Source organism: Uranotaenia lowii, chromosome 3, assembly GCF_029784155.1.
Source record: "Uranotaenia lowii strain MFRU-FL chromosome 3, ASM2978415v1, whole genome shotgun sequence".
NCBI classification, from domain to species: Eukaryota; Metazoa; Arthropoda; class Insecta; order Diptera; family Culicidae; genus Uranotaenia; species Uranotaenia lowii.
Window position 1 is genome coordinate 231,914,693 of NC_073693.1, and position 18,810 is coordinate 231,933,502.

General features: G+C 35.9%; 1 protein-coding gene across 2 annotated transcripts in view; it reads right to left on the reverse strand.

Annotated features, from left to right (window-relative positions):
• Nucleotides 1–18,810, reverse strand: part of LOC129751332 (b(0,+)-type amino acid transporter 1) — a 109,038-nt gene that overhangs the window by 17,348 nt on the left and 72,880 nt on the right. For both annotated transcript variants that reach the window (XM_055746778.1, XM_055746777.1), the window contains exons 5-6: nucleotides 2,305–2,547; nucleotides 1,102–1,372 (exon numbers count right to left, since the gene is read on the reverse strand). In XM_055746778.1, coding sequence (XP_055602753.1) covers nucleotides 1,102–1,372; nucleotides 2,305–2,547 — 514 coding nt within the window. The remainder of the gene's footprint in view (nucleotides 1–1,101; nucleotides 1,373–2,304; nucleotides 2,548–18,810) is intronic.

An 18,810-nucleotide genomic window follows, 5' to 3' on the forward strand; every position in this document is an offset into this window, starting at 1 on the left:
AGGCTGAAACAAATATCAATTTCTTCTGTTGTGTTCTTGTAAATGGCGAGATCTACAAATCTGTGTGCCTCGAGAAGCGCCTTTTGCCATTCTTGCAGCAGCACGACAAAGCTCAGCTATTTTGGTCAGATTTGACATCATGATAATATTCTAAAAGTGTCCTGGAGTGGTATGAGGTCAATTCTGTCCATTTTGATCCAAAGGACATGAATCCAATACACGGTAAAGACTTTGATGGAGGGCATCAAGCCAAAATGCCTTCAATTTTACACTCAAGGCTCCATCGATTAACTTTTCTCTCGATTTTTGAAGTGAATATATGTATAAACCTCCCCAAACATTTTGGTTGGATTCTAAACACCATAAGAAAATTGGCATGACATTTTCGGTGTCGCAATAATTTCGTGTTCGCCCTTTAACTGTTTGTATCAAATGAGATATAATTTTTTTTTCGAAACGAAAACCCAACATTTTGATATCAAATCTATGTCTGAATCAGATAAAAATATCTAGTTGAGATGGGTTTGAGCAGTAATTTGGATATGCTCTTCTGATCGGGAAGATCTTAAAAGTATAACTATATAACCCACTCTCTTATCAAATATTAAAAGAAGTTTGACTTTGCAATTTGAACGCATTTCAATCATTTGTGGGCGTGCTCGTATGCGACGCAAAAACTTTAAGTTGTTGACTTGTATCTTGTACAACTTTTAGCTTTTTCAAAAGGTTGGATCAGATTTTTGATATTTTAAAAAAAAATCCAATTTTTTACAAAAAATATAGGGTCCTTCAGCAATTTCTCTAAGTTTACGAATAGGTTAAACTTTGGTTTGAAAAACTTGAGATCAATTTAAGATGCCACGATACCCAAAAAAGGTCGGAACAAATATTAAATTTTTGTTTTATTTGTTTTTTTATTGGTCCCAGCCTAAGGAATCCACCGGCCCTGGAATTTTTAAGAGTTTGTGTTTGATCCGATACGAAATTTAACACGCAATAAATAATTTCAACATTGGCAACCATTATTTCTCATCTGACGTGATAGAGAACGTGGTTTCTCCAAGACTCCTTTTAACATTTTATATTCTTCCATCTACTTACTTGCTCGGGTTCTGGATCTCCTCGGTGACGTAGTTCAGATTATTCCAGCCATCGTAGGCCCACAGGCCGGTGTAGAAAGCCGTGGCGATTGCCCCCAGGGAGGGCATCGGCCCGTCAAATGCGTTCTGCAGGTGTTGCGTATTTCCCTGGAACAGTTTGTAGGCGCCACCGCAGATGACGATCACAACCGCGATCAGTTTAGCAGAGGTAAAAATATTTTGTACAGCCATCCCTAAATTAACACTATAACAATTTACAAATAAAATGCTCACTATACAGAACAGAATCAAACATTACAAACAAACAAACAAACGGCAGGCAACACGAGGACGAGATACGATGGCGCGTTCATGATGTCAGTCAGTTCAGGTTAGGGGAAGAGAAGAAAGAAAAAGAACAGACTTAGTACGACTCTGGACGGTTAAGACCTGCTACAGTAAGGTAATTCGTAACGCATGAAATGGGTTGCTGCCAGTAGTGATGATGCATGATACTTATGTGAAGATGAGTACTTAATGGTTATCGATGGCGATCTTGAGATGACACCGTAGCAATGGCAAACGAATCCTTTGGTTTGTTTTAGTTAGATCTTGCCTAAGAGATCACAACAGTTCGGCCGACAAGTAGTCCAAGCGTGATCTGAACTCGAACACGGGAGGACAACAGGAGACAACAGAGAGACAGAGATAACACACACCGTTCACAGTTGAGAACCACCGGAACGAGTCTATAAGAAAAGATCTTTTTATAGCGCTACGAGATTGCTGATCTATAGAGCTAAAGGACATTAGGAGATTCCCTGCTTGGTTGCTGGAAGGGGGCTGCCTGCACTTCCACGAGTCCATACGAGTCCTCTTTTATTTTGTAGGCTGGGATGCTTATCCTGGGAACTCAGCGATCGCCCATTGCTTGCGATCGATCGCGGCTGAATCACGCCAGCTTGCTTGACAAGTTAAGTCGTGATTCTGTAACATAAAATTAAAAATAGCTCGCTGATGGTTTCAAACGAAAACAAAATAAAATTACAAACATAATCAACTGCTCATGACAATGATGAGAAACCCAAAAAAAATATCGGTAACAGAGCAATAGAGAGATCTTACGCAGACTTGATGTGTGAGGGAGTTATTTACTCTGACTTATTATCGAAAGACTAATCAACTAAAAGAAGAGTACCGGAAGGTCTCCAGAAAAAATACTCACCAATCGCCAGTATTGCAACCATTTTCACAACAGTCAAGGGTGGATCGCATTCGGACACGAAGGCCTCGACGGCGTACTGCGCGAACGACAGACAGATGATGGCCATCTGGGACGGTTTCAGAACCAGCGTCGAGACCCAGGAGAACAAAAATGCCGGCCATGCGCCGAACGCGTCCATAAAGTATGCCCATTCAGCACCGGAGGATGTATTCATCGTGCCTAACTCAGCGTACGCCAATGCACCTGAGTTTTTTTTATCACAGATAGAAAAAGAAATGAAACAGAAAAAAAAGGTCAAGGTTGTGTTGTGTTCGTATGAAACAACTATTTGAGCCGGTGTGTTTTATTTCCGAATTTTTGAGTTACCGACATTTGCGTCATCGGTCCCAGTCAGTCAATCGTCGGTCAGTAACCAGCTGTCCTACTTTCTAGGTTTTTTTTCAATGTTTTTTGGATACTGCAATCAAGTCGAATTTTTGAAACTTTTGTGTAACTTTGACATAATATTTAAGGGATTTCGGGTGAAGAGGAGAAAATTTTCATGTGAAAACTCTTAACTTTTCAAAGCTGTTCAGGTCAATATGACCCAAAGCGTTAATTCCATACATCCATTATTCCAATAAAGGGTGATACGGTCAAAATTTGGTCAAGGGAAAACGCGCGTAAATCGGTGAAATCGTTTATTTAAAAAATCAAATTAAATTTCTTTTTCAAGTTTAACTAGTATAAAATTCAGGAAAAATATTCAGTTAGGCTTCCGCTTTTCCAAATCCGAATTGCCGGGCCTTACGCTTAACCCCTGCCATCAGATTTTGTACAGCCACCTTGTCCACCTTCTTCGCCGCAGAAAGCCAGTTTGCCTTGAACTGCAGCTCGTCCTTAGCAGTTTTTTGGTCTTCTTTAGGTTCCGCTTGACAATAGCCCAGTATTTCTCAATTGGGCGGAGCTCTGGCGTGTTGGGAGGGTTCTTGTCCTTGGGAACCACCTGCACGTTGTTGGCGGCGCACCACTCCATGGCCTTTTTACCGTAATGGCAAGATGCCAAATCTGGCCAAAACAGTACGGAACAACCGTGTTTCTTTAGGAAAGGCAGCAGACGTTTATTCAAACACTCTTTCACGTAAATTTCTTGGTTGACAGTCCCGGAAGCTATGAAAATGCTGCTTTTCAAGCCACAGGTACAGATGGCTTGCCAAACCAGATATTTCTTCGCGAACTTTGACAGTTTCATGTGCTTGAAAATATCTGCTACCTTTCCCCATCCTTTTGCTGCATAACACTCCTGTCCCGGAAGCTGCTTGTAGTCGGCTTTGACGTAGGTTTCGTCGTCCATTACCACGCAATCAAACTTCGTCAGCATCGTCGTGTACAGCCTCCGGAATCGCGCTTTGGCCGTCGTATTTTGTTTATCATTACGATTTGGAGTCACTACCTTCTTGTAAGTCGATAGTCCGGCTCGTTTTTTGGCTCGATGCACGGTTGTAGACGATACACCCAGCTTATTTACGGCATCTCGGAGAGAGAGGTTCGGATTTCGCTTGAAACTACCGGCAACTCTTTTTGTCGTCTCAGCGGCTTCCGGTTTTCGATTTCCCCGCGATCCAGATTTCCTGACTGTCGACAAACGTTCCCCAAACACTTAAATTACATTTGTAACGGTTGATTTGGCAACTTTTAGCAATTTTGCCAGCTTTGCGTGCGAGTAGCTCGGATTTTCGCGATGCGCGAGCAAAATTTTGATACGCTGCTCTTCTTCCTTGGACGGCATTTTGACAACTGAAGTGTGAATTCCAAAATCAAAATAGGAGCAACGTTCTACACACACACACCTTCAAAATGAGGGGTGTTCAGGTTTTTTAAATGCAAAATTGAAAGAAATACGTCAAGTTGATATTGACCAAATTTTGATCGTATTACCCTTTAAGGTCCGCAAATAAATCTAAGCTGGAAAACACCGAAATTCGGCATACGGCCTCTCAGAAACTACTGGACCCAGCTCCACAAATTTAGTATCTTTGAGTTAACGAAAGTGGTTTTAATTTAGTCAAATATACTTTCATTGTTAAATTTAAAACATTTTAGTTATGCTTCTAAGTGCAGCACACTTTCGGGAGGCGAAAAAACGAGATATTGCATATTGTCCACAATGTGTTAACACGTCAGACTAATTGATCTCATATATAAAAGTTATTAAGTATGGTTAAATAAGGGTCTCCCTTAAGACGCCCTTTATGCCCTTTTATTGGAAAAAAATCAACTCTTTTTTTAACTCTTAAACCCAGCTCTTTTATTTCTTGTGTTGAACAGCTTTGTTGAAGCTCGTGAAATTCTATGTTCTCCAAAATCAAGTTAGAATAATTTACTTTGGCATACACATAAAGCACATAGAAAATATGTCCTTGTAATAGGGCATGTATGTAATACTGAATTCCATATTTGAGTTGTGGTTGAACTCAGAAAATATAATATTTTTTCACCATATTTGGTTGTTTATGTTCATAACTGTTTAAACTTAAGAATAATAATGTTTTTTTTTATTTCAATGAACATAAGTTTCGAAAGATATCTAACAAGCGAAATAAAAAGGAATGAACGGATACAACAAGTGTTAGAAAAAAATGGTTTGATAAATATTGATGAATCCATGGACTTATTAGAGCTTATGCTTCCAATTTCCCAAACCGTAACCATAATTCTGTGACAAAAATAACTTTCTCCAAAGTATATATGCACAGCAGTCTTACCGGCTAAAAGCCACCGATAGGAAGAAAAATGATTCCTCCAAAGGCTCTTCCTCTTTTTTTTTTTGCTGCTTCTCAACGTCGAGTCACGTATAATCGGACGAAGTTGATATCGGTGCGAAAAATTCATGGGCGGACCCGAGAGCATTGGCATGTTCTATCCTACCAGATTATCATTCTATACGGTACGGTACCATCAGCTTATCCCGGAGCAAAAAGACGTTCATACTGCTTCGGCGAATGGACGCATAATCGTAATTGGATCAAATGGAGCCGCTTCAGACGACCGCTTTATGTCCCTTGTTTTTAGCAATCCATGGTACTGTTCCGACTTTGATTGTAGGAATTTTTGTACAATCATATTGCTTGAATATTTCCATCTTCTAAATCAATTGTCAAAAAAGTTTAATTTGAAATTCCGATATCTATTTATTTTAAAAATTTAGATTCAACATTTTGATGACAGATTCAAATGCTAAAAAAAACCTACAACGTACAATTTTGAGACTTTTTATCCCGAATTTTAATTAATGAATTTCAGTTTATATTGGGAAAAACTGATCGAAAAAAAACCATTTTCGTACAATTTCCACTTACACAAATTTAGACATTTCGTTTTCCCTATCAAGGCGGTTAATAGCGAGTGGCTACGGGAACTAAATCTGGTTATGATCGGTTATAACCTGCTTTTTTGGCATTTTCTGTTGACAAAACTGAGGAGGGAACATAACTGCTCGTTTTTGTTTCGTGTCCAACACGATTCTTATTGCTGTATACTTTCATTTTTGTCGAATAACATCAGATGATCGATCATGGCAGTCAATTTCACAAAACAAAGTCGTAAAGGCAAGACGTGAATCATAATGGGCTTAAATTTAAAATTTATATCAAACCATGTCAGCCAAAGATAGTTTTCCGCATCATCCGACAACTGTCTGTCATTCGTACCTCGTACTTTACATCTTGCTTTGCCCACTGAAAAGTAAGGACCCATTCGGTTGCAATAACTGTAGGATATCGCCAGCACAGCGATTGTTATTTTTGTATTTGAATGAGAAATTTATTCGACAATTGGGGCGGACGCAGCAGAAGATGAGGAGGGTGAAAAGTTTGCATTTTGTTGAACATTTTATGCAACAACAACAACAACAACAACAAAAAAAACAAGAATGGACGCCCATGACTGACCGCAAAAATATGCATCGTAAAAGTAATTAGAATTTGAGTCGGGGTGGTTGGTTTCCTCGATTCTTTTTTTCTGTTATTCGAAAAAGAAAAAAACAATTGGCGTCTTGAAATACGTCATTCGGAAAGACAATAAACAGACACCTTATGGTGAACACGTTCTTTATTAGTCTTATCTTCAAAAATTAAAGAATTTTCTTTGAAATGAGTCAATAATTTTTTTTCTATGGTGTTTATAACTAAGAATATTGATATTCGTAAAAACAACTTCGAATGTTCGGAAGAAACTTATATCACAGCTTATATTATAGAAAACCAAATTATGAATCTTAATAGGAGCGAATTAAAAATAATCGATCACGCTAGTCAAAAGTTGCTCCTGATCATATCATACTACCCTAATGCAAAACCAAAAGTGTTTTGCTAGGATGCACCTCGATGACCTCGGTTCTAAAGTACCTATTGGGTCTATTCACTATCAGGACGTGGCCGGCACCGTTATCGATGCTCAAATAAGAGAGCATCGGTTTTGTTCATTATGAATGAATGTGCTTTCTATTCCAGACATCATTCTTTTGATCTCTGGCTAAAATTGATGGCTTGGACAATCGCGATGTAATAAACAGCAACCATATTGGCGATGTGGAACTGGTTTTACTGAGCCACGCCTGCGTCCATTGCATTGAGTTCGAAATGCAAAAATAAAAAGTTTAACGTGATTGATGTAAGAAATCTTAAAATACAATATTGAAAAATGTACCTAGGGGAGATAAGGGCATAACCCGCGGCGAAATGATGATCTATAATGTACACACTGCTACATGATGTACAGATTGTTCCTCAAGTTTCGCCTTCATTAAATTTATTATTTTTCACCTTAATCAATTTTAAAATGCGTTTTTACTTCAACTTGTTGACTCGGGATGAACAGAGCACCATTGATCAGGGAATGATGAGCATTTTCTGCGGTAAAAACTAGCAGCGAATTCAATTCGATGAACTCATTATACGGCTAGTCGCATCATTCGCTAAACAAAGCACCAATGTAGGAGTGTGTGCTAATTGTTTGTATTCTACAAACACACATACATATCTTGTTGTTGCTTTGTTTGATGGATGATGCGATTAGCCGTATAATCCCAAATAACAATTTAAGTTTTATTCCAACCTTAACAGTTCGCTTAAGACTATTTCCTAAAGCTATTTCATATGCCAAAGCGCTTTCTACGCTATTAGCACAATTACTTTAAAGCTAACATATGGCCATAAAGGCCCTGTTTTGTTAACGTTTTCAAAGCTAATTCCATACGCTATAATAAAACATCCAACATAATAGTTTTATTCGACCTTATAGACATAGCCTTAAGAAACCTTTCAGAGCTCTCTTAAGACTATCCACAGATCTTTTAAAACTACGTCAAGGAATCTGATAGGAATTTTACTGTGGGAGCTGTGAAATTTGATGGATACTCTACTGTGGGAGCTTTCTGTTCCGTTTTTTTCTCGTGCATTTCGTGATTGGTGAAGTATGCATTTAAATTATTTTAAAAATATTTTCGTTTTCATTTTTAATATGTCTTAGCATGAAACTTCCTGCAACCTTAGATTTATTGTTAAATATATACGAAATAGCATCAAAAGATATGCGCGCCTCAAAGAAAATCAAGGTTGACATAATTTTAAGAATTGATGCAAATGATGCAATTTTTATTTTGCATTGAAATTCATTACCTATACAACAAATAGTACCGCAAACATTGACAAATTTGTTGAAAATGTCTAGTTTTTACTATTATAATATTATTTCCAGCAAGATGGCGACAGTAAATTCGATTCAATTTCACAATCAACATGGCGGTCAGTAAGTTAATGTTGAACATCTTAAGGCAGTTGTAAAACAGTTTCAAAATTTTTTTTGCCGGTTTGAAAAATGTTGTAATTATTTTTCGTAATCAAAAGCCTGGCCTTAAAGCTCAATAATAACCCGTATAATTGAGAATTATAACCAAACGATTTCTTTATTCGTCAAACGACGATTTGATGAAGCGCAATAACACGTTTAGCAAACGATTATAGAAATTGTAAAATACATTGCCTGAATCGTGAACTCCGGAATAATTTTATTTTGAATATTTAGTTAGGTTATGTAACTGTTAAAAACTGTTGAAACAGTTGTATGGGAAAACTTATCTGCAAACAGTATGCTAACGATTTAGGTAACGATATTATTAATAGCATGCAACGTATCAAACTAAAATGGTTATTGCTGAAATTAGAAGCGATAAAACGATTTTATAAAACGTGCTTCGGATGTTTTGCTTACGATAATCAGAACTACGTTACGCTTCAAATAAATCGTATTTTTCAATGATCGGCCATTGCTAGTTGTCTTCATTCTGACTATTTATATCATCTGAACCTTGTTGAGGCTGATGAAAGTGTAGAATGAGCATTTTCACTTGAAATGAAGCTCAATTTCTCCGTCTTTGCTGAGGAAAAGCCGGTGGCTGCAGTCTTCTAGAACCTTTCAAGAGCGGTTGATCCGGAAAGAATTTTGTTAACTCTTGATTGGATGGCGTTAATATAGATTACTTACCTTCGCATTGAGAGACAGGGATGGATAAATAAAACAAGTACTTTATTCAGCGTACTTGTAAATTAATTGTCTTATTACATTTATTCTTATCGATTCTTAAAAAAAACGTTTATTCACAATGTGCTTTTATTCGAACCCTAAGAATCGAATAACGATTTGTGGTTGTTTTGAAATTTGAATGCGGATACAAAAACGTTGTTTTTATTTTTCGGATGAATTTAGCTGTGTTAATTTATATCATTTTGATAGCACGTTTTTCTCAATTTTGAGTGATAATATTTTCAAAACAGGTTATGCTATCTTAAAAAGAGGTAAACAAGTTTAAGCGTGTATACGTTCTTCTCGATTGTCAAATCATCTGTCCAAGGATGGAAAAATTCGTTCACTAGCATGAACGCTAACGATTCTCAATCCCCGCTCCGTTCACGATGGTAGCATCGGCGATGCGAGAGTGAACAGACGATCGCCGATTGGTCGGATTGGCAATCCGAATGAATGAACTTTTAATAGGTTTGGGTGAATGAACCGATGGCCGAAACATTCGCCACAGTTAACTGGATCGATTTTTATTTCACCACGACGCTCGTTGGATGAATAGATTCGCAAATGATTGTCGAAACACAATCGCCAAACGATTGCACGATTGCATTCGCGAATGTTTCTGTAACCGGTAAATGGATGCGCCATCAGATGCTTGTTTTTCGGCTAATTTTGTGCGTGTTAAAGCCCCCGCGCTCGCTGACGGTTTGTTTTCTCATGATGTTAATTCAATTTATGTTGGATTAAGAACATTCAGCATATAGTTAATGAAAAAGTGGACTTTTGGACATTGCGGGAATAACTAAACGGACAAAGGGGGGGTTTGAAAATGTCCACTCTTGTTCACGAAGCGTAGGGATTTAGCTTTTGCCATATTGCCAAATAAAAATTTAAAAATGTTAAGATTTTAAAGCTACTTCAAAATTTGGCTAGTTTCAACATCCTAAAAAGGAAATGGACATATTTCGATCTTTGCTTCATTCCTGAGTTTAGCACGAAAAATGTTGCGAAATTTTAAAATTCGTAATGAAGTTGTACTCGTCAGATAATTTCATAAAGGTATACATTTCATTCACATCAATAGATTATTCATTCTAAACTATGCGTTGTAAATAGGAAATTTTAATTTTTAAATTCTGATTGCTTAACTTTTAGATTCTAAGTATGTACTAAATTGTTAATTCTAAATATTAAATTCTTAATTCTAAATTACAAATTATAAATTCTTAATTCTTAATTCTAAATTCTAAATTCTTAATTCTAAGATCTTAATTGGAAGTTCTTAACTCCAAATTCTAAATTCGTTATTCTAAATTCTAAATTCTTAATTCAAAATTCTTACTTCCAAATTCTAAATTCCATTTTTTTAATTTTTAATTCTTAGTTCTCAATTCAAAATTCTAAACTCTAACCTCTAAATTCTAAATTCTACATTCAAAATTCAAAATTCTTTATTCAAAATTCAAAATTCTTAATTCTAAATTTTAAATTCTAAATTCTAAATTCTAAAATTCTAAAATTCTAAATTTTAAATTTTAAATTCTAAACTCTAAATTCTAAATTCTAAATTCTAAATTCTAAATTCTAAATTCTAAATTCTAAATTCTAAATTCTAAATTCTAAATTCTAAATTCTAAATTCTAAATTCTAAATTCTAAATTCTAAATTCTAAATTCTAAATTCTAAATTCTAAATTCTAAATTCTAAATTCTAAATTCTAAATTCTAAATTCTAAATTCTAAATTCTAAATTCTAAATTCTAAATTCTAAATTCTAAATTCTAAATTCTAAATTCTAAATTCTAAATTCTAAATTCTAAATTCTAAATTCTAAATTCTAAATTCTAAATTCTAAATTCTAAATTCTAAATTCTAAATTCTAAATTCTAAATTCTAAATTCTAAATTCTAAATTCTAAATTCTAAATTCTAAATTCTAAATTCTAAATTCTCAATTCTAAATTCTAAATTCTAAATTCTTATTTCTAAACTCTAAATTGTAAATTCTGAATTCTTAATTCTTAATTCTAATTTTGTTATTCTAAATCCTTATTTATAAATTCTTAATTCCAAAATAGAAATTCTTAAATTTATGCACTTAACTCTTGAAATCCAAACCTTTGGCACTAAATTTTCAAGACTTAATTCTCAATGTTAAATTGTGAATTCGAAATGGTAGTTTTTCAATTCTAAATTTAAATTCTAAATTTCTTATCATAAATTTTCAATTCTTAATTTTTTCATTTGAGCATTAAATTCCAAAATAAATGTCTTCAAAATCCAGGGTAATATTGATCACTTTTTCCAATATTTTTCGATTATTTTTCCTACTAAGGGGATTGTGGAATGTTTCATATTTTTAAAACCAGTACTGGACTCCTATGAACGTAAAACATAGTTGCAGAAATTTATTGGACTACTTTAAATTTGATTAAAAAATAGATTTCTTCGCTGTTCAGGAATTGATGCTTTGAGGTTATATTGCTCAGTCTCCATTTTTACGGTTTTAACAAGTTTTCTTGATCGTAAAGGATACAAAACACCTTCATAATTGTTTACAAATTCTAACTAATCAGTTTTACCTTACTATTTAACGTTTTCTTTTAAAAACATTTATAATCGAAAAAACACTGATGCTGCATACATCTAGGGGCAAAAATCATAATAATTGATAAATAGTTTTAGCTTCAAAGCACAAATAAATTTTAACTTCACACATTCCCCTAGGCCCTCCCGCTATTTCCATGTTCATTTTTTCTTTAAACTTAGTCATTTGATAGGATACCTTTCCATTTGTCTAATAAGGGCTTATTCTTTGAAAATGTCCTTACTTTTTAAATATCAAAAATTTATTATTAAATGACTATAAAAATAGCACTATAACTATTCATATACAAAAAATATAAGTTGTTCTTCCACATTCAACCACCCATTTGCTTCTAAATACTTTTTGGTATCATCAGGAGATCTGTTTTTTGGCGAGCCTCGGAAAGAATAGATATTTTAAGATTTTGAAATTTCACTATTAATAACAGAAAACATTTTCAAATACAAACCAAATTTTGTCTGTTTGATACTCAATTAATGGGCTTTAAAACGTAGAAAACAGTTTTCAAAAATTCAAACTATAGACCAAGTTATTGATCATAATGTGGAAAAATTTATAAATAGTCAAAGTTACCCCGGTGATCAAAGTTATCCCGTTTCACGGTACCTAAATCCTAATTCAAATCAAACATTTTTATTTTAAGATTTTAATTTGAACTTCTTATAGAAATATTTTCATTTCTTATTTCTAAATTTCTATTCAGAATTCTTAAATCATAATTCTTGATTCTAAATACAGGAAGAATTTAGAATAGACAGCCTCGAATGAGAACCTATAGTGGAGAAATAAGAACATAGAATAAAGAATTTTTAGTTTTAAATTTTGAATTTAGTATAAGGATTTAAGATTTAAGGTTTCAAAAATCAGAATAAAGAATTAAGCATTAAGAATTCAGAAATAAGAACTAAGAACCAAGAATTAAGAACTCAAAATTAAGAATTCAGAATTAAGAATTTAGAATTTACAATTAAGAACTAAGAATTCAGGATTTAGAATTTAGAATGTAGAATTTTGAATTCAGAATTTAGAATTTAGAATTTAGAGTTTAAAGTTTTGAATTTTGAATTAAGAATTAAGAATTTAGAAATAAGATTTAAGAATTAAGAACTAAGAATTTATGATTCCGAAATTAGAATTTCGAATTTAGATTTAGAAATTTGAAATTAAAATTTAACAAAAAAATGTTCTAGTGGACATAGACCGAACCACTACGCTTCATGAACAAGAGTGGACATTTTCAAACCCCCCCTTTGTCCGTTTAGTTATTCCCGCAATGTCCAAAAGTCCACTTTTTCATTAACTATATGCTGAATGTTCTTAATCCAACATAAATTGAATTAACATCATGAGAAAACAAACCGTCAGCGAGCGCGGGGGCTTTAACACGCACAAAATGTATGTATGTATGTATGTAGATAATCCACCATGGGTGCACGGATTCACCGCAGTTTCGCCAACGTATGCGCTAAATTGCATTCTTTAGATTATAAGTTCGGCCAATCTTCGATGCAAATTAGCACATACCCGACACCATGGCTTCGTGTGAACTGTCATGTAATGAATGTATTTCGTGTATGTGTGTGTCTTATTTGTAGAACGAGCAAACAGTTTCGCAACCGTATTAAATTCATAACATTCTCAGTGTTATGAATCTACGACAGGTATTCCGCATGCGTGTAGATATCTGCCCAGCTGGCAACTGGTTGGTCGTTCTGATAAATATATTTTAAAGGCATATAGTTGGTTAATAAAGCAATCTTACCTTCGTACCAATCTTACCTCATGTCACTTAAAGTTTACCTGTAGCTGTATTTTTTACCGACCAAATTAAATATAAAAACAATTTTTATTTCGACCAACTGCGACTTGAGATCCGACCAGTACCCCCAGCAATCCAAACTGCTTAGCGCTTTCACTTCCATTTGTTGTATCAACACTCCGCTCTAGCTCCAAGGTTAGCACCAACGGCAACCAATTAATTATTTTCCTACATACACCCCCCATTACGTACCCCCCCCCCCCTCCCAGCTTCCACCCCAAAAAAATTTTCCCCCGCTTCAGGAATGATTTATTTTCATTATTGCGTGACTCTTGAAACTATATGGATATAATGCAACATTTTAACCTTCCTAAGCCGTTCGCAAAATTTTGAACAAATTAGCTACATAAACAAACCTTATATCCATTAAAACTTTCAATATTTCATTTAACAAATAAACTTTCTAAACAATAAAAAAAAACTGATTCTAAATTTTTCCATTACTAAATTATTAAGAATATATGTGCATCCCTACCAATTTCGATCATTTCATCTGTAGAAGAAAAAATACGTCTGATGATGATATACTGACGAACTGACGAGTTCCGCGCAGCGCCCGCTGATCCATACCCTACCCGTTCCAGCCGCTCCCAAGGCGAATCTGATCATCAGAAACGAATAAAGTACCGAAAAGTGAGCGCCGCGTAAAACGCATCAGTTCGAAATTGACCTACACTCCGCCATTCAAACACCCTCGATAAGCTGCATCATTCTCCCCCAAGCATCACCCAACTCGCCTCGTTTACTATAAAGGAAAAAGTGCATGTTCAAGGCGGTCTAGGAAAGGATAGCAGGTAGAGCTAGAGGGAGACATGTGTATTTGAATTCAACTAAAATTGACGAAGATAAAATAGAGAAAAAGAGAGAGATAAATATAGATTTGGAACAAGCTCACCGGGTTGCTTTGATGTTTCGTTAAGTTTTCAGCTTGGTTGGTGCATCTTTCCTACAGCAGGCATGAACAAGTTTTGACTTGCAGGGTATCGGCTTGCGTCACAAATTATTGAATGAAAATTTCAGCACGAAAAACCACCAAACAATTACACCATCTTCTCCTTAATTCAACTTCTTTCAAACTCCAATCCATTGAACATGAAACATTGTGAAGCTAAATAATGATTTCTTCTAAAAACCAAACTCCACTTCTGGCAGCTCTTGAGAAACTTTGCTTGTATGATCAACACTCTTGAGCTAATTATAACCGGTTCCACCAATTGCAACTTTAATTTAAAAAATATTTTTTCTGGCATGTGATCTTTTTACAAAACACTTGTTTCACTCAAACTTCTGCAGAATATAAAAGTTCCTAAGCAATATTTACGACCGCGACGGAAATCCGCGACGAGTTTGATTTTGCTGCCGTTCACGACCGAGGTTCAACGAAGACTCCGGGGCTTTAACACGCACAAAATTAGCCGAAAAACAAGCACCTGATGGCGCATCCATTTACCGGTTACAGAAACATTCGCGAATGCAATCGTGCAATCGTTTGGCGATTGTGTTTCGACAATCATTTGCGAATCTATTCATCCAACGAGCGTCGTGGTGAAATAAAAATCGATCCAGTTAACTGTGGCGAATGTTTCGGCCATCGGTTCATTCACCCGAACCTATTAAAAGTTCATTTATTCGGCATTGCAATCGTTAGTGTTCATTCTGGTGTGTGAATTTTTTCCTTGGCAGTTTGAATCGAACATATTCACCACGGATGGCCAATTGAACGTTCTTCGATGCGATTTTTTCCATGCTTGCATCTGTCACTTAGTTTTATCATGCTTACATCCAATTTTCCAATTAAACAGTTTTTTTTAACTTGGCTTGAACGCTAGTTTTAAAAGCGCATTTAGCGCATTATTAAAACTGATACCAAAGCTCTAATAAAACAGGAAAGTATGTGTTTTATTGTATCTTTAGCAATGCTTTTGCAATTTTTTTACAACACTCTTAAGATAGTGTTTTATTCGAGTTTTAGCAAAACTTTCAGGGCTCTTTTAAAACACCCAATAAATGAAGCATTTCCTATGTTACAATAAACCGTTTTAAAAATTGGATGCCATCGAAAAGTCTTCATAAAACAATATTAAAACTCAAAAGCCTATTTGCTTGATCTGTGTTACTTGGGAATGCATCAATCAAAATAAGCAATCATGAATAGTAAATGAAAACAAAAATACTCCTCGACCACACTCAGCCGAAAAGAAAACGTTAAATTCACCTGGATTTTCACGTAGGCGCTCATTACGTGAATTTTTGCTTGACTTACATGAATCACTTAAACATTATTACAAATTCACTTGGTCCGTACGTGAAATTCACATAGCCGTTTGCTGTCAAAACAAAGACACATTCAATTTACGTGAAAATCCAGTGATCCGCCAAGTACAAAGGGATTTGGTGCATTCTATGTGATGTTCACGTAGCTCTGAATAACTCTGAAAGAATTCAGTATCCAATATGGCGCGGATCCAATGGTTGGTGCTAGCAAAAAGAGAAATTCTACGTGATGGAGATGCTGAATTAACGTGAGTAGTGAACATTTGTTTTTGTATTCGTCATTTAAATATTCTGCTATTTTATACAGAATTTGGAATTGGGAGGACGGCCAGACAACTACTATGGAGCAACCCGAATACCAATTTCGCAACGCACTTACTTTTTTTTATGTAGGTAAGTGAAGTTTAATAATAAGTGAAGTGCAAGTATTGTTAAAAATAATAATTGAAGTGCAAATTTTAAGTGAACATGAAAAGTGTATTTACTATTGGAAATTATAAAATGTCCTGCAACATCAACACATTTTTTTAATTTATAATATCCGAAAAGAACTCATAACGTTCATATTTTAATGAAATTTACGTGAATCGCACGTAGCAGAACGAATCCCTTTTCACATTCTATCTAGGTTTTTTTCACATACAACTCATATGAAAGTTACGTGAATTCGTCTTGCTGCGCGAGCTCTGTTTGCTACCTGAAATTCACGTAGGTTCCACGTGATTTTCATGGTGGCAAAAATCCATGTACATTTTCACGTAGCGTTCATGTGAAGAGTTTTTTCGGTGCAGGAATCGGACCTGAGTCCTCTGAGTTACTTCTCCAACAGCTTACCACTAGGCCAACTCGTCAGATGAAATCTGTCAAGCTGTAACTCTATAATTTAGTTGACTTCATCGAGTTGAATTCGCTGCTAGATTCTACGGCTAATGCTAATCGTGTCCTGTTTTATAGTGCTTATACTGCCCCAGGGGGGTTCTTATTATGCCCCTATATTGATCGTTTTCTGCTTTCGACTGAAAAATTTAAAATGCATTTTAAAACGTTTTTATCTATTTTTTCAAGTTTCAGCCAGTTATGAAATAGACTTTTTCAGTGTCTGAACACGAAACAATGATGTAACTCATATGTTGTAGCTGATTTCTATGCTTAATCAAGCGTCCTCCTTAGGGGGGCCATTATGCCCCTATCTCTCCTACATATGGTACGTAGTCCAAGAGAAAATATTTTGCAAATATAATGATTAAACATTTCGCGTTCAATGGTTGAGGGGGATGTGAAATGTCAATCAATCTAATCTAAGCTAACTCCTCTAACCCATTATCAGGCTCGCTTCCACAGAAGAAACACAAATGAGGTTGATTTTTCAGAACAAAGTATTCAATTTTCCCACACAAGCATAAAAGTTCAGCTTTACTCATGTAAACGTTGCTTAAAAATTCAGCAAAAAAACATGGATGAGGTTTGAACCAAATTGAAGCTTTTAAGGCCCCAGTGTTTGAGAAATTCAAAAAATTTTCGCCATAGATTATGAGATCGAAAAGGAATGTACAATTGAAGATCCAGATTTCTAAAACCACGGGGTCGTACACTAAGCAGAATAGCCTCCAGTAGCGTGGGGCAGTCGATTCGCGATGTCAGGAGGTCGACGACAAATGAGGCACGTGTTGCTTGTCTGCGGGCTTGAAGAGTATCGATATTTATTAGACGACATCGATTTTCGTAGCTAGGCAAGCGAAAAGCGTCTTGCCAGTTCAGGTGTCTGGCGTATCCCAAGAATCGCCGCTAAATAGCCTCGAGCCGATCGACACCGTTCTGGTAGTAGGAACACCAGGCAGCTGATGCGTATTCAAGGATGGAACGAACAATGCTGCAGTATAGGATTTTCAGGCAATACACGTCATTGAAGTCCTTCGCCACTCTTAAACTGAAATCGAGACTTCTGGATGCTTTGTCAATCACGTAGTTGGTGTGTGCCTTAAATTCCAGGCGCTGATCTAAGATTACGTTAAGATCATTAACGTGGTTCACACGTGAGATGGGTTCGTCTCCAAGGAAGTACTCCGCAATTAGAGGCTGCCGCCTACGCGAGAAGCTGATGACTGCACATTTTCTGCGGTTTAATGGCAGGCAGTTTTTGTCGCACCGATCAGCGAAGAGGTTGAATTGACATTGCAGAAAATTTATGTCGTCGAGGTCGTTTATGGTGTAAAATAGTTTTAGGTCATCAGCATAGCAAATTTTGGGGACGTCGAGGAGTGACAACACGTCGTTTAAATAAATTAGGAAAATAATCGGTCCTAGATGGCTACTTGGGGCACACCGGAGGAGGCTGGGAACTGCCTGGAAAACGTCACCCGTTCGAATAATCATTTTACGACCAATTAAGTAACTGCGGAACCAATCAAGTAGAGGATTGGTTGAATCCTAAGCGTTCGAGTTTTCCGATGGTTCACCTTGTCGAATGCAGCGGACAGATCGGTATAGATTGTATCAGTTTGAGATTTGGCAGCAAAACTTTCATGCACAAAAAAAGTGAACGTTAGCAAGTTACTTGTCGTAGAGCGTTTGGGCATGAATCCGTGCTGATCATTGAAGATGTTATTTTTGCAGGACATGAAAAAAGGATCCAAGACTACCAATTCAAATAGTTTGGCAATCGAACATAAGGCTGAGATTCCACGGTAATTGTTAACATCTCTCCTATCTCCTTTTTTATGTACCGGGAACATGTAAGCTTCTTTCCATATTAAAGCATGGATCACTACAAATCTGGACGCACTATTTATTTTACCATAGTGCTCCTAGTTGTCGGATCTGGAATGTCTGCGTCCAGATTTGTAGTGATCCATGCTTTAGAGGGAAATTGGCTCTATCAAGCGAAGCTTGAAAAATGAGCCGAATAAGGGTCAACAAAACAGGCATGAAACTTTTTAAAAAAGCAGCTGGTATCCCGTACGGGCCCGTAGAAAAGGAATTGCTTCGTTGCTTCTTTAGAGATGACTGCCACCTCGATTTAGATACCATTTATTGAAAAGCCCAATGGCGAAACGTTCCTGGCATCGCTAGCTAAATGTTCTGAGGATGTTGAAGCTGAAGTGAAGATACTGGAAAATTTTTGAGCGAAGAGATCGTATATTCCACGATCAGAGTTCGATTTGTGTGTGTTCGTTAAAACTACTCTAAATCGACTAAATCTAACAATACATTTCGTTGAGTTTATCCGCAAGTTGAAGCGTAACTCAG